Source organism: Macrobrachium nipponense, chromosome 11 (genome assembly GCF_015104395.2).
Source record: "Macrobrachium nipponense isolate FS-2020 chromosome 11, ASM1510439v2, whole genome shotgun sequence".
In the NCBI taxonomy this organism is placed as follows: Eukaryota; Metazoa; Arthropoda; class Malacostraca; order Decapoda; family Palaemonidae; genus Macrobrachium; species Macrobrachium nipponense.
Window position 1 is genome coordinate 14,183,925 of NC_061087.1, and position 15,742 is coordinate 14,199,666.

The window sequence follows — 15,742 nt, forward strand, 5'->3', positions numbered from 1 at the left end:
GGCCAGAAATCTCAACGTGACACGAAAGCAAACGAATGCCATTGGAACTTAACGAGTTCTAAACAATAGGCTAGGTATATGCAGGCACTTCCACGCATAGTTATAACATATTAAATACTGATGATGACACATCTGTACCTTTTCTGGATTGTATTTCTCAGAAACAGCCTTTTCGACTGCATAGGCCTATTCGTGTCTTAGCGAATCCTCTTCACCTAAGATTGTAGTCTCTTGTTACAAATACGACCAGTCACATTTTAACGGGAATATTTGTCGATAATACTTTTCGGTGATCATCTCTTACACAGAGAAACCGAGCAAAAACTCGTTCTGCGCCCCAGTAGAATTGGTAAATGACAATTACTGGTAACTAAAAGGGTTTTTTGTTCTTTTTTCAACCGACTGGCACAAATTTTTGTTACCGAGATAGGAACTCTGAAAGGTGCTTAGTCACACGCGGTCAGTGGTAATTCTAGTTACCGTCGCGTCCGACGCAAATTGTTTGTTTTGTGGTCAATGGTAGCTTATACCCCAATTCCACATACCAAGTCTCACCAGCGCCCCTAAGGCACAGGTACAACAACACGGCTGCACGGACAAGATGCCCGCCCAGAGACCTTTCCTTGTAACCCCATTATACTTGCTTTGTTGGCCTTAGCCTATACGTAGGCTATACTACTCTCTCTTAAAACATTCGCATTTCAGTCGTGTTGTGGAAAATTCCTTTTGGCAAATTTCTGTTGATAAAAGAAAAGCGCTAAAATTTAACTTACCTCTTTCAGAGTAGATCCAGTTTCACAATAATTAAATATTTCACTTTGCATGAGAACACCGGAGAGAAAAGCCCATTTGCCTATCACCACAATTCACAATGGTCTTTTTAACAAAATAAGTGTCAACAATCACAGATCAGTCTTTTTTTTCACTCAAGATGAAAAGTTGCCATAGAAAAAAATACACTGTATATCAAACAAACTCCAGTACCTGTAGTTCGGTATACGCTACAAGCTAACGACAAATCAAAGCGGGTTTTCCGGTTACTGAATTTGGATGCATCAATTGTGAGCAAAGTATCTAATCACTGGACGGGAGCGCCGCTAGAACAGGTCCTTCTTCCAACACGGTCACACATCCACTGACTGCCTGCAGCCTGAGAAAAACCTGGCGGTCCTAACGACTCCGCGAGAGACTGAGTCTGAGACAGCTGATAGCCCCACTTGGTCGGCCAGGTAGAGTCGCGCGGATGTTATTCAGTCATTATTTATTTATATTGCTAATAATAATCCAATGTACTACAAGAATGCGTCTTTGCTGCTGACTTGCAATTCAGAGCGTTGCAAGCCTAAACTACAGCTTCATAAATCGAAGGCAAAGTACTGCATCCAAAGCATTTTGGCGCGTAAAGGCAAGATATTTGAACGGTAATGTTGTATCGGTTTCTGTAACAAGGCACAGTCTACGATCATACTCTTGCATCATTGTTCTTTAAGAGTTTACCCCGATAACATAAAGATAATAACTTTATTGACTCATACCTAAAATTCGGGAGTAAGAAAGTCTTAAGACCCATTATAAGGAATTGTCAAGTATTTTGTGAAGAATAAAATTACACTATCCAGTAAGTTGGTACATTTTCAGTGCCTATGAGGATACCCAATTTATCACTGTTAGTGTGATAGTGAGCGTCTGTTGACAACGTGACGCCGGCAACCTGACAGTGACAGCTGACGCCTATCCTGCTTCCAACCACAAGACGAGGACGATTAGTTCAACTCTCGGACACCCAGATGTAACCGAAGTTATAATATACGACCGGATAAGAAATACCACAGATAGTCCGGAGTCGTTCTTTTATAATGATGAGACGGCATGTTATGAAATTAATAAAATCTTTCGATTAGATCAGGCTGTGATGTAAAGTTGTGTGGGATGTTAGTGAGTATTATGGTCAACTACTGATCAGCCGAGCGTTAAGAAAGGATTCTAATCAGGTCTAGTAAAAAATAATTACTTTACGTGAAACGCTAAGTAGAACGCAGACTTGTGTATATTCTTAACTTGGCTGTTAGTAATTTAACCACATTAAGACACATAATCGAATGGAGATACACAATAAGAAGTACCAGAGTACTATTCAAATAGCGTAAGAATACGTAGACCAATAGTATCAGAAACTATAAAAAAAAATCCCACACGGGCAGTTTTGGATTATTTATTTATTAATTATTTATTTATTTATTTATTTATTTATTGTACTCTCCTTTGTGAACATTGAATATTTCCAGGAATAGCTTCATTCACAACATGGCCTAAGTCAGCGGAAGAAATAAGTTATTTACTGATGTTCATTACCTTGTATAATAATATCATATTACAAAATATTATCATTGATAAGGTCAAAAGCAAAACGTATATATCAGTGGACCACGAGCTTACATTGTTTCAAAAGTAAATTAATAAACAAAACTACAATTGGACAACTCAACCCAATGTGTAGTAGTCAAACAAGTCTTTTGTAATTATGGTTTTATTAAAGTGTTTAAATCATTATGTAAACTGGAGTTTATTTGTCAACCAACATTAACATCCTTTTACTTAGAGTAACGATCATCTGCGATTTATAGTGATCTACGAAGGTGTTATGTGCGCAATATTCGTATAAAAATCGTTAGGCTTATGGATTAAAATTTTTATTATTTAGTACATAGTTTGGTCCTCATGCCTTTTTTATTTATAAATGTGCTTCTGTCCTTGCATAGTCACATGCTTCGTCCCTAATATCCCGATACATTTAGCGAGTATTAAAAGAAAAAGAAAAAAAAAACGTCAAGGGACACGCTATTACCTTTAACCGAGTGGGTGGAATAAAACCCTTCAAGATGGTATACGAAGGCATCTGCAGAATTGTCTATCTCTGGTCTGCTTCAATTAATCGATATTCATAATAGACCACTACAGAAAAATGTGGGTAGTACATAGGGAGAAAGCCAAGGACAATGTTAGCAAGTAGAGCAGTTGAAAAATGAAATACTAATACCAGCAGATCTGGAGAGCTACAGCAAAAATACGGAGTAGCAGCAATACTTACACGAATTTTCGCGTAAACAGCATCCTTGGAAGGATATTCAGGTTTACTGATTTAGCCATGTTCGTGCTCCAACATAGATCACATCTTTTGCTGTGGAAGTAAAGTATGACTGTGCAATTAGAAGACACCTGAACAAAAGTCTCTGGAAATATGGTTCGGGAGAGAAAAGGTTTGGGAGGAAGGTAGGTAAACATTGGTCAAGGAGAAGGACTAAAGTCGTGACCACAAATAATTGTGACACAGATAACAAGTCATACTTTATTATGGGGCCTCAAAGATCATGGGTGAAATCTCTCGCAAACAGAAGTAAGAGCAATATTTCTAGAGAGACAGCCTAAACATTTTCGTGACCATGTTCATTTGTCAAATCACAATATAATTTTTTCTGCTTTCAGTGTACTGCATTCAAGATTGGTGTTGACCCTTAAAACATTACCGATACATTCTTTAACGATAGTTTTTAAAATCATTTGTGCACTGCTGTGCTATTAATACATAATATACTTTCTTTTTCATGAATGGCTCCCCCAAGCATTGGTGCTTATTGTATAAGTGCAAATTATGCTGTCTAACACGCCACTCTTCGATACCAATGCAGTCCTCTCTGAGCCCGTCTACAGACCTGGGACCTTAGCTCTTTTTTATTCATTTGTTCCAGAACCAAAGGAGTAGTGCAAAAGGGCATCACAAGTTTGTTTTCCCCTTGTATTTCCAACAATAAATTCTTTCCATACATATGGTATAATTAGAGAGTAAAAATTTTTCATTTTCAGGAACTAGTTGTCTACAATGACAATATGCTTCCGATATCATTTGAAAGTCTCACACAGTCGTAAAAAATAAAGTTATTAATTCCAACTAAAAGACAAGTGATCCGATTATTAGGTCAAGTGAGATCTCCCACCCTCATCAGGGGAACTCCTCACGATGTTTAAGAGGAGTTACCTCTTTGCTCAAGGGCTTTAACTTCCTCCTAAATCACTGATATCCTAGTCTAAACTCCTTGTTTAAACTTTCATTCAAAGTAGTAGCTTCCTTTGGCTTGCTGAGCTTACTGTGATCACAGCAATTTTGCCTACGTACTTGTGTACCCATGGAATATGACTATGTCAATCGACTCCCATAATTTCGCTTGATTATCTTTAGTCATATCAAAAAGATGAATCCATCACACAAGCTTAAGAGGTCTCAGACTGATCATTGGTCTCCAATCCCCTCTAGCTTTGGGTAGTACATAGATCTTGCTGTACTACCTTATTAAATATGTACTACTGAACCTCTTTCCACATATTGGCAACGTTAGTATTCGTCCCTACACCCTCTTTGACTCTGGCCTGTATCTAAAAGCTACCCACTAACTTTTCATAATATCTAAGATGTTTCTCAATAGACCAACAGGTGTTGTCATGCTCATGCAAGGTCTGAGAAACCTAGCTTGTGTCCATGGGTTGTGGAATGATGAGCCTACTTCCTCTTCACCTGTATGTTGGGAAAAGTCAATACACCTATGTTTTCTTTGAATATATAGTTTTGGTCTCGGGCTGCTTAAACGATTTCTTCTTTAGAAGGAATGCTATTGTATAGTCCTTTGCAATGATGTCTCCATCTCTAATTGCTTGGCTGCCAACTCGATCAAGCCCAGTTTGAAGAGTTTCCCGTCCCTGAACATGGAGCCCATCAGTTCCCAGGCATTTGTTTCTATTGATTTATGACAAGGTGGGACCTACGTATGTGCTTGAAGACAATGATAATTGTAATAATACTGTCCTTACATTGTTGAGGGTAGTGTGAATTTGCCCAAGGAAAGGGTAGTCATCTATGCAATGAAAGCTGTTAAAACAGCCCATAGCCAGTAGTGTCACTGGAGCAGCGATAGCATGGTTTCACCGTGAGGTCAGTACCCGATGAGAATCTTAAATTAATGTCCATAACATCAAAATCCTGGGTTGTGAACTCTATAGGGTTCTTTAATAAATGTATGTAGAATAAAGCTCATCAAACGATAACTTTGGAACCAGTGATTAGGTAAAGCAAAATCTGCTCCGGTCATATTTTGGATTAGACCAGCCTTATACTGGAACAGGTTCTTGCTCTAGGGCAGCCTGTAATTGTACACTATCTTGATCTATATTCATACATGCCAGGGGTTCTACTTATGTATCTCATGAACAGACTGTCATCTTATATTAATAATTGCATGAAGAAAACAAGGTTTTAATTGATCACATAGTATGTATTCTCTTAAACCAAGCCCATGAAATCTTGATTTCTTCTGGAGTTTCTCTTTTGGCAGTGACCCCTGACTTTTATATCTGATCTGGGATAAAATTGTTCTTCAGTGAATCATGTTTCATTGTTGGGCTCATCTGCAATCATGCCTGGAAATTCCTTACTGAAATTTCTCAGGATGCCTCTACTCTTTCAAGTAGAAGTAGGCAACCTACTGTCTATGACTGTAACCAGATCCCATCTCCTATTGTTGGTTGTCTACTTGTTATTGACCACTCAAGTTTTGTAGGGTATGACAGCATCTGTGGTCTTCTACACCTTGGTTACATGTGCCTTCCTGCATGGTCAAATAAGGTGAGGTGTCTGTATCCTGACTCTCCTTATTGTTCCACTGTCTTGTTCACCTCTTCTCTCTAACAGCTGGTCCAATGTTACAGTATTTCTGATTTTGATGAGACTACCCAAAACAGCAGAAGTAAATGTTCTGGAATATATTGTTAAGTATCTTTTTCTGGATCTTTTATCATTAAAACAAAGCACTTTTCTTGTGTAAATTCACTAAATCTGAATCTTGAATCACCTATGCCAGTTGATACTAATGCATATGGTTTACTCTCAAGACCTAACAATGTTCTGATCTGTTATTCCTGAATATATTTTCAGTGACTTTATCATACATAATTTTAATTTTCAGGAAAATCCATTGGTGGTATTGTATTGAACATAAAGGTAAACAACATAAGTCACTATTACTCACAATGAAATTTCACTAACATTTTTCTCTTATGGTCTTAAGGTTAAGTACTGAAGGATTAACACTCCATGTGTCCCATGTAGTACATCAATCTTTTAAGGATTAACACTCCATGTATCCCATGTACATCAGTCTTTTCATTTGCTTTCTGAGGATACAAAGACAGGTACTGTATTCTTGAAACCATAGTTTTATCAGTTGTAAATCTTGAAACCTTGATGGTCCTGCACAAGAAATGGACAAAAACATCATATTTGGTTCTATTGATACAATTCTTGCTACTTAAATTTCTTTATTAATAAAAAGCTAAGTACAAAATACAATTTAGGCAATTATGCAAAAACAAAACCAATAACGAGATCAATAAAACTAATCTAATCTAGCTGCAGAGGTGCAGATCTGAGCCTGAGGCAGAAATTCCAATTGCATTTTCTATATTTACAAAAAGTAAGTATTTAAGTTTGAAAATAGTCAGGTATTATTAATCACAAAAATACAGTATGCACAATTTAAGTGGACAGACAATTTGGTTAATATAATAATTAACCAAATGACTCTTGTGAAAAATATGTAGCAAAACAGTTAAAAACAATTGCTGCTTGAAGAATAATAATAAAAATTACTCTTACTTTCATGATCACAGGGAGCATTGAGTAAAAATGAAGCAACGCTTGTAATAGACTGCTTCTGCTATGTAATATAAATCTACATATAGAGAGACTTTGGTTTAGACTTGTGCTTTGATAACACACCATTCATATATAACTTGAACTAATAAATATCTGGTGGTGCTTAGCTTTAAAAATTTAATATGTCAATATATATCTATATATATCTTCTATTTTGCATACTACACCTCAAAAAACAATGAGAATCTCCACATTTACTATAGATTAATGCGTTTTGCTAAAGCTCCTTGTTTTTCCAGTTCAACATTAGAAAGTTCCCAGTCCAATACTGCTTAAGCTCAGCATTTTTTAAATAAACTTTAAACAGTCCACTTTACTTCTCCATATGTATTTTCCAAGTTAAGGTTGACAGAAAAGGCAAGACAAATCCCTTTCAATGTCCAGGCATACAAGAAAACAAGAAAAATGAAGACGAAGGGAGATAGATAGGGTGATTCCAGATGTAATGGACCCACCTTTTAAAAGACAGGTTACAGGAATACAAAGAATGAAGGTAATGGTAACATTTCAAAACCTTTAAGTAGGAAGGAAGGAAAGGACACATACGACAACCGAGAAGGATTGCGAGCTCATGTTTAAAGCTTTTCATTTACAGACCATACTTCCAAAGCTCTTGTGACAGAAGCAAAGAGTCAAAGGAAAAATGTTGTGATCAACAACCTTTGTGTACAGTACTCATCAGTTTTGAGGAGTTGGATGCAAAGAATATTCTATTTGCCTAAATCTCCTGTATGTAACAATACAGACTTATCAGATGAGCAAGGCTTTATCTCCTAATGTCTAACAATTTCAGATACCTGAAATATTTGCAAGAATATCACTGATTTATGGAAGTAAAAACAAATAGGTTGATTTACCTGACACAGAAACATGCAATACTTAAATGAACCTATACAATAGAAACTTCCTGATTACAAATTTCTTTTTAATCATAAGCTCTTTATAGCATTCACAACCAAAAGGCACAATTACACTATGCTGTACTGGATTACTTGTACATACTATTTAGAGGAGATAAATAGGATGTGGGTTTGTGTAAAATATCAGACTTTTGCCAAATTTATTAAGATTATGTGACATGGCAAAATGTAGTCATATGATTTGTAAAGTTACCCCTTAACAATGGATGAAGTAACAATTCAAGACACATCCCCATTAGATAATATGATGGGTGGTTCTTACATAATCTTGCTGACTAACATACAGAAGTTTAAACAGAGTGCACTTATTCATACTGAAAAATGTCTATGTAATTTGCATGCATTCAGTGTTTTACCATTTGATATTATGCTTCTATATTAAATATGGACGTCAATAATTTACTTAATGAATCTATAAGGGGTACAGTAAATGTGAAATTGTCACTTAAATAACGTCCAAAGAAATTTCCCTTATATTTATTGATTCATTAACTTCTACAAAGGTCATATTATTTTAATGGCAAAGCTCAAAGGAGCTCTGTTGGTCATCATTAGTTAAGTCAAAGTCTATTAAGACCAAAACCACACTAAAGAAACAGAGGAAATGAAAATAAATGAAAAAAACCTTTTCATATACTCAAGTACACTACTATATAGTATAAGATTGAACAGAAAATAAACTAAATGTCCATACTGTTAAACAGATGTTGATCTGAGGTAAGATAAACAAAAAAAAATTAATCCACATTGTGGTAAAATTTCTTTCACTGGAAAGAATATGTACTAAAATACTTAAAGAACTCAGTATAACCTAACAACCAAGTTACAGTCAACTATACCCTTAGCAAAACAACTCAAACTGAATTTCTTCTTTTACCCTCTGATTCCTTAGTGTAATTCCAGTCTTAATCGCTTTCTCAGAGGTGTGTTTCAGTTTGCAGTGTGGGCGAAAGCTTTTTATTATTGATGCCCATGGGGATTATAGTTTGTGGATTTGCATTCAAGTCTTTATTGTTGACATTCTTATTGATGGCATTTCCATTCTGCTGCAGGGTTGACTTTTCAGTGGCTGCCAGGGTGGCAAACAGCTGTTTAAGGGTTGAATTTCCGGAGACAATATCGGGGACATTTTCCAAAGTCTGCAAGAACAGTTATGAATTAGTAGTGGCTTTCTAACAATAAATCTCAAACCTAATAGTATTTGTAAATCAATACTACAACATGCAGTATATAGTGGACCTAAAACTAGGGGTTAATTTCTTGATATATCAGTTTTAAAATAATAAGAATTGTAACTTATCACTACATCTGCCAGTCAAAAAACGTAATAATTTTTACCTTTCGAATTCTCAATATTGTATACATATGTATTTTAGTGATTTAACTGGCTTCACAAAACCAATGGGAAAGTTGCATTATTTTAAAGTAGATAAAATAATTCAAAATTATCAACTAGGCATGATGGTTCTAATGCTGCAATGATTAAATCTACACACATTATGACAAGAAATACATACTGTAAGCAATTACCGTAAGAGGTTACACTGAACCTGTAAACAATTTCATACACAAATTTCAAGTACACTAAACTAATAAAACAACAGCAAATTACGAGTCTACCAAACAACATACATCAGATATGTATTCAAAATATTTTTTCTATTCTGCTCACTACAAAATATTAGTAAAAGCTTAATCCTGATTTAAAACAATACGTAAATTGCAGTATGAGAAAATATGCAGTGTTATGATCTTCACTACAAAGCAGCCTTCTGTACGATAAACTGCCTCCAAGATTTCTGATTACCACTCTAATCTTAATCTAAGATTGCCTATCACAGGAGCAACATGGGAGTTTCTATTTGCTCCATCACTCTTTTTCTGGATGAATTATATACAAAACTGCACCATGCAAACAGTTTCTGGCCAGGCCATGTAATCATCCCAAAAAGCTAATTCTACATCACACAGTATCAAATACTGTACTGTAAAAAGGGAAGGCAGTATTTAATAAAATTAACTAAAAAAGATATGAGTTTTTTTTTTTTTTTTTAAATCCAAAAATGATCTCATTTCCATCATATATCTGAAATAAAAAAAATGGATATAAACTTTAATGCACTAGCATTGAAAGGGCTGAGTACACGTGCAATTAAATTGAAGAATTTCATGTAGCAATGAAAACATTGAAATTCGATTAAGATAATCTGAGCAGCAGGTTAAGAAACTAACCATAACTTCAGTGATACTGCATAGCATGAACACAGGGTTAGTCAGAAGATAACGTTTCTTCTATTATGGCAATGGCAGCTCCTTTGCACAGATAATAGATAATAGTGGTTGGAATCACGGGATTGTGCCCTATGATTAATAAGGGGGAGAAAACAAGACTGACTTTTACATGTGGAAGTTATAAATTTCATTCTTGATTGTGTTCAAGACTCAGAGAGAAAGAAAAAAAAGCTGAGAGATTAGTGTAATCTTGCTATTAGGCTTCAAGTATTAAAAGGCCCTTTACCATAGTCAGTGCTAAACTCCTTGGACATCCATAGTTCAGCATAAAGTATATTTATGTCATAGAAGTAATACATTTTTTTTAACTAAAGAAAAGACATTAAATCAAGTCTGCAAGGCTTCAGCTTCAGAGAGGATGACAGTCAAGCATTTTAGAATGAAATATGGAATTATTCAGGTAGCTAATGTATATATCTGATCTTTATTTTCTTTTTCTGAATATTTCTTGATAATGTTATTGTGTATTCACTTGCATCCTGCTACTTTTATATCCAAAATCTTGTAACTTATAGTATGGATTTTGACATCCTTCATTGTCTAAATATACATTAATGTATATTTAAAAATCAACATAAAGTTACATCTTCTGTCAAGATGTTTCCTAATATTCTCTAATCACAGCTGTTACTGGAATCATGCTATCACAACTAATTCAATTAGTATCCCTGATATGGTAATGGTATAATGTATGGAACCATATAATCTAATTAAGAAAATGTTATATGCAGTGTACAATGCACCTAGGCATACTCAACTACAAGTTTACCAGCGTACACCACAGGTACATATACCTCAGTTGGTGTATTAAAAAAAAATCTGTTATTTCATAAACTTCTCATTCTCAACAAAAGGAACTTTCAAGATGTTAGCAAACTCTGTGAATCATTTTGTGTGTGCTATCATACTTCATATGCTATGACAATATAAAAAAATTATCAGTTTTACATACAATGTTGTATGCCTACAAAATTTGAGGATAATGTTATCTTGCTAAAACTAAAACTGAAATCAATTCTGCCTACACCTTACTCTAGTGAATGTTTGACATAAATTCTGAGAAGTATACTATAATATCTTCCAACAACATTCTGCCAGTGACTTACTACTTAAGCTGAATACCACAAAATTCTTTAATCCTTTATCAACTACAACCATATTCAAGGAAAAACAGTAAGTTATGACATTGACTGCCAACAACATACAGCAGAAACATAGGATCACAGGAGGGTGCAAAAATGATACATTCCTAAATGTCCAGGAATTCTCTTTAGAAATGAATGTGGAACATAAGGATTCAATTATAGGATCAAAATTCTGACCACTCAAGATATGGAGACCTTTCAGCAGCCAAAGGCTTAGGAAGTTCAGAGTAAAGATTCAAACTGCATAAAATAGTAAAAAAACATTTTAAAGCCAACTTTCCTCTTCATAGGTTTAAACATTACGTGAGTTCTTGCTACTCTCCTCTGTCCTGTGTACCTAAATCCTTATTTCATGGCTTTCCGAGCTTTTCAACAGGCCACCATCCTGATACTCCCTACCTGCTTTTTTTCTGATCAACTGTTCCTCATCCCCTCATTACATGACCAAACCATTTCAATCTGTTTTTCCAGCTCCTGGACACAAACCCTCTTCACCACTTCCTAATCCATAACACAAGCTTCCAACTACTAAACAATAGTAATGAGCCTTAGCAATCTATTCATACTCACTTCAAGTATTCTTCATTTTCTTTGCCAGTGCTCATGTTTTGTACCTGGCTATGTACTCATGGTATATTTTTGTTCTCCATTAAGGAAATATTTTTGTTTCATTTTCATCCAAGCTGAAGCTAATCTTTTTTTTCACAGCCTGGTGTGTTCCAAAGGTTACAAGAATGATCTCCCTCTTCTAAAAACTACTCTTCTACCACAACATAGTTCTCCAATTTTCTCCCCATTTAATGTTCCTACTCCACAGTCCAGTGTGTTCCTAACGTAACAGAAATTATCATCCTTTTCTAAGAGCTGCTCTTCTACTCCAACACAGTTCTCAAAATCTCTCTTCCTTACAGTCTTCCTATACATTTTGGACAAAGGAATTCACTTACTCCAAGTATATTCTGCAACCATGAACATCTGTAGCATCAATGTCACATTTAGTATTAGGTACAATGAGGAGTTCACTGCCCTACACCTTTCCACAACAACTTGGCCAGTTTCAAGCACAAAATTCCATAAATACCTTCTAAAAAAGTAGTTTCCAGTCTTGATCTGACACAGAGAACTGCCAAAGGTAATTAATAGACAGTCACCAATCAGTCATGAATATATTTTTTTCTTTTAAATTTCTATTTAGTTCAAATAATTACAAAAGTAGTGACTTCATGCTACTGACTTTATGGTTTCACATTTGTTAAATAGCTTATACAGGAAATAGATTTCCTTAAAAACTCTTGATAGTTAATTTTGCAACCAAAATTACCATGCAATTAAAGCATTAATTACTATTATATTGTAATTGATCCCATACTATGTACTTTTATAGTGTTCCTAAATTTTTTATAATTTTATTAACATAATGCTGTCACTTTAAACAGCATTAATGGCTAAAAATCTACATTAACTGTACTTTTTAATAAGGTATAAATCTATCAACACTAATTTACTTTTCTGTTCTAAAATTCCTCTGTATGTTTCCTTATGTCCCTTCCAGAAGAAAAAATATGCAATTTTTTTTTCTTTTTTTTTTGTGAAAGAACTAAAATGAGTAATAACTGCCCTGAAACACAAGACTAAGTTTCTTGTTACAATTATCCAATTTCAGGCTGCAAAACTTCTGGAAACTTGACTTTACTCCCTCAATTTCTTTTTATACCATTTTAAAGCTTACCATTTACACTGACACAGGAAGTATGAATTACCTAAAAGTTTGCCACTGTACAGCGCCCCTACGAAATTAGTTCTTATAACACCTTTTATATTTTGTAACATCCTATTATCCATAGTTACGTACAATACTTTCAGAGGAAAAACAAACTATGTATTTAAAAATGTAAGATGTGTTCAAATGTCCAATCTTTTCAAACTCGCTCAAAATAACAATGATAAAAACAGGTGTATGCCTATACCCATAAGGAATGATACAGCTCATCCCATATAACTTGAAAAGAAAATTATAAATTACAGTACGTATATGGTGAAGTTAGCACAAGGATGTTCTGTATATTCTTGAAAACTTATGAAACCCACTTCATTATGTAAACAATGGTCAATACTATTACCCTTACAGTAACACTATTACCCTTACAGTCATCAGTCAACTTCTCGACAGACACAACCTACTAAAAACAAAAAACAACAATGCTTACAGTCTATTTCTATATACATATACACAGGCCTATAGTACTATATACTGCACTTCTTAAATTATAAAATTTAGAATACAAGAGTACTACTGTCCCCAATACTGTCCACCTACAAAATACTGAGGAGCAGTTTATTAAAAAGGTTGTATATTTCTAGAAATCGTCACTTCTGTCACATGCAGGCATTGTTTTGATCCGAGTTGTATCTTTAATATTTCTGTTTATCAAAATACATAATACATAGTAAAATTAGTTTCATGAATTCTTCATCATAGTAATGCAAAACTTTGAATATTAGTATAAGAATGCAGGCCTTTCGGGTTTTCACAACATACTTATGTCACAACATTATTTCAATTACATTTTACTTCAACTTTACTTGCTGTGAATTATATAAACTATTATTAAAAGACGTGATTAGGACATGACTTTGTTTAAAAATTATACTTTTCAGCCTTAATAGGAACAATATGCTTCAGCTGCCTATAAAGCTATAGGGATCCCTATTTCAGCTTTTACATGCTACGTCAATTCATTCCTCATATGACAGAAGGAAAATAAAACTAAGCAAACAACCTTTTTACACAATTTTTTTTTTTTTTCAATTTTTCAATGGTTCAGTTTTCATGTTCATGTTGAATCTGTCATCCTCTGGAAGTGTCATACAAATGCTAAGCCATTAACATCATCAACAGCAGACACCTTGCCATGAAAGCTGTGCAAGAAGGATACCGACTGACCTTGGAACCCGAGGATTATAAGGTCTGATGCTGACCTTTCGGAATGTCTTTGGCACCGATTTCCAGTGTGAACCAACGGGCTGTTTTTGTGAGCAGTAAGATGTTTTAAAGAGAAAAAACTATATATCTCTCTCTAAAGTCCCTACATGTGCATTATCTGGTCCATTTCCCATGCATCTATAATTTTACTACTTGATACATGAAATATAACAGAAATTAAGAATTAGACTAGTAACTAATTAATGTGAAATTAAAACTAAGCAAAACAAGATAACTTAAGATGTAACAAATACGTAGTATGCAAGTAAAAATGTGATGTTTTTCTGTAGATAGGATCCTTGCCCAAATAGCACCAATATGGTGGAAATAAGCAATTTTGAGCCTTAAGCAGCAAAGCATAAAGGGGTGAAAAAAAAATACCTAAAAAAAAAAAAAAAACAGCTAATACTAAAAAGTAAAGACAAATTTGAAAACAACATACTAGAAACTACTTATGACTCAAAATGCTTAGCCACTTACTCTTATACAAGAAGAAAAATTCCAACACATACCTTCAGCACATGCTCAACAGTTGATGCCATGCGTCGATTACATTTTTGGGCTTCTAGCTGGGCCTCACGAATGCTAGCTAGGTCTTCTGAATGCCGCTCACTAAGTTCACTGATTCTCCTATCTCTCTCTATGACACTCTGGCGTAATGATGTAACCTTGAAGAGAAAAAAAAATAATTTTAAAATGTATAACATTTAAACACAAGTTAAAAATGTACACTTTCAAACAGTTTATGCTTAGGAACCAATTGATTTCTTAACAACAAGACCTACAACTTACTGTGGGATCTGTACCCCATTATATCGAGAAATAAATTTCTAATCACCAGAAATAAATTTCTCTAATTCCTCACTGATGGCGTGGGAAGTGAACTCAGGATACCAGATTGATAGTTGTTTACAGAACCCACTCGTCCAGTGGGGAACTACAAAAAATCTATAAAATCTAATCCTTCGGGCTAGCCATAGGAGAGCTGTTAACCAGTTCAATGGTCTGGTAAAACTACAATATACTTAAACAATTCATGTACCATAAAAATCTGTGAATAGTTGAAACACCTACAAAAACACATAAAACTGCCTATTTTGTTACTTAAAACTCAAGAAAAACCCACTAAAAATTTGTATACCTGGTTTTTTTAATATCTTTATCAGAAAAAGTACATTTTATGATGAAACTGATAAGAAAATGTGTACCAACACTTGCTCTAGTCAAGAAAAAGGGTTCCATGTGAAAGTTACATAAAAGAACCACTTTACAAAAGGTTAGGTGCAGTTCAGGAGCAGTTAATAGACACACACACAAACATCCTAAAACACATAATTATACAATGCTACATCTCCTGTTTCAATTCCTTACTTTTATTTATCTGTTTTATTATAATATATATGTACATTATTAGTTTCGTTTTTTTATTAATGCCACTGTACTTTGGAGGAAGATAACTCTAAAGCACATAAAAACATACATAACTTTTTTTATTCCACTCTTGTACATGAGCTCTGATTGTGAAGCATAAGTTCTATAGAAATTTGTGTTTTTCTTAGTGCTTGTTGCAGTAACACCTATCATAAATTCATGGTTTTTCATGGTACAAAAAATAAGTGCATTAATTACTTCACTTCTGGCA

General features: G+C 34.5%; 2 protein-coding genes across 5 annotated transcripts in view; both read right to left on the minus strand.

The window, feature by feature from the left end:
• LOC135226410 (protocadherin Fat 3-like) overlaps window positions 1-1,155 on the minus strand; it is a 378,891-nt gene extending 377,736 nt beyond the window's left edge. Inside the window, exon 1 of the mRNA XM_064265980.1 lies at window positions 774-1,155. The gene's annotated coding sequence lies outside the window, so the exon portion shown is untranslated. The remainder of the gene's footprint in view (window positions 1-773) is intronic.
• A 5,188-nt stretch (window positions 1,156-6,343) lies between these two features.
• The window catches only part of LOC135226520 (sperm-associated antigen 5-like), a 237,453-nt gene continuing 228,054 nt past the window's right edge, over window positions 6,344-15,742 (minus strand). For 3 of the 4 annotated variants that reach the window (XM_064266402.1, XM_064266349.1, XM_064266191.1), the window contains 2 exons: window positions 14,613-14,768; window positions 6,344-8,819 (listed from right to left, as the gene is read on the minus strand). In XM_064266402.1, the coding sequence (XP_064122472.1) occupies window positions 8,598-8,819; window positions 14,613-14,768 (378 nt within the window). In that variant the 3' untranslated portion in view covers window positions 6,344-8,597. Of the gene's footprint in view, window positions 8,820-14,061; window positions 14,142-14,612; window positions 14,769-15,742 lie in introns of all 4 variants that reach the window. The other variant, XM_064266272.1, reaches the window with a different exon arrangement.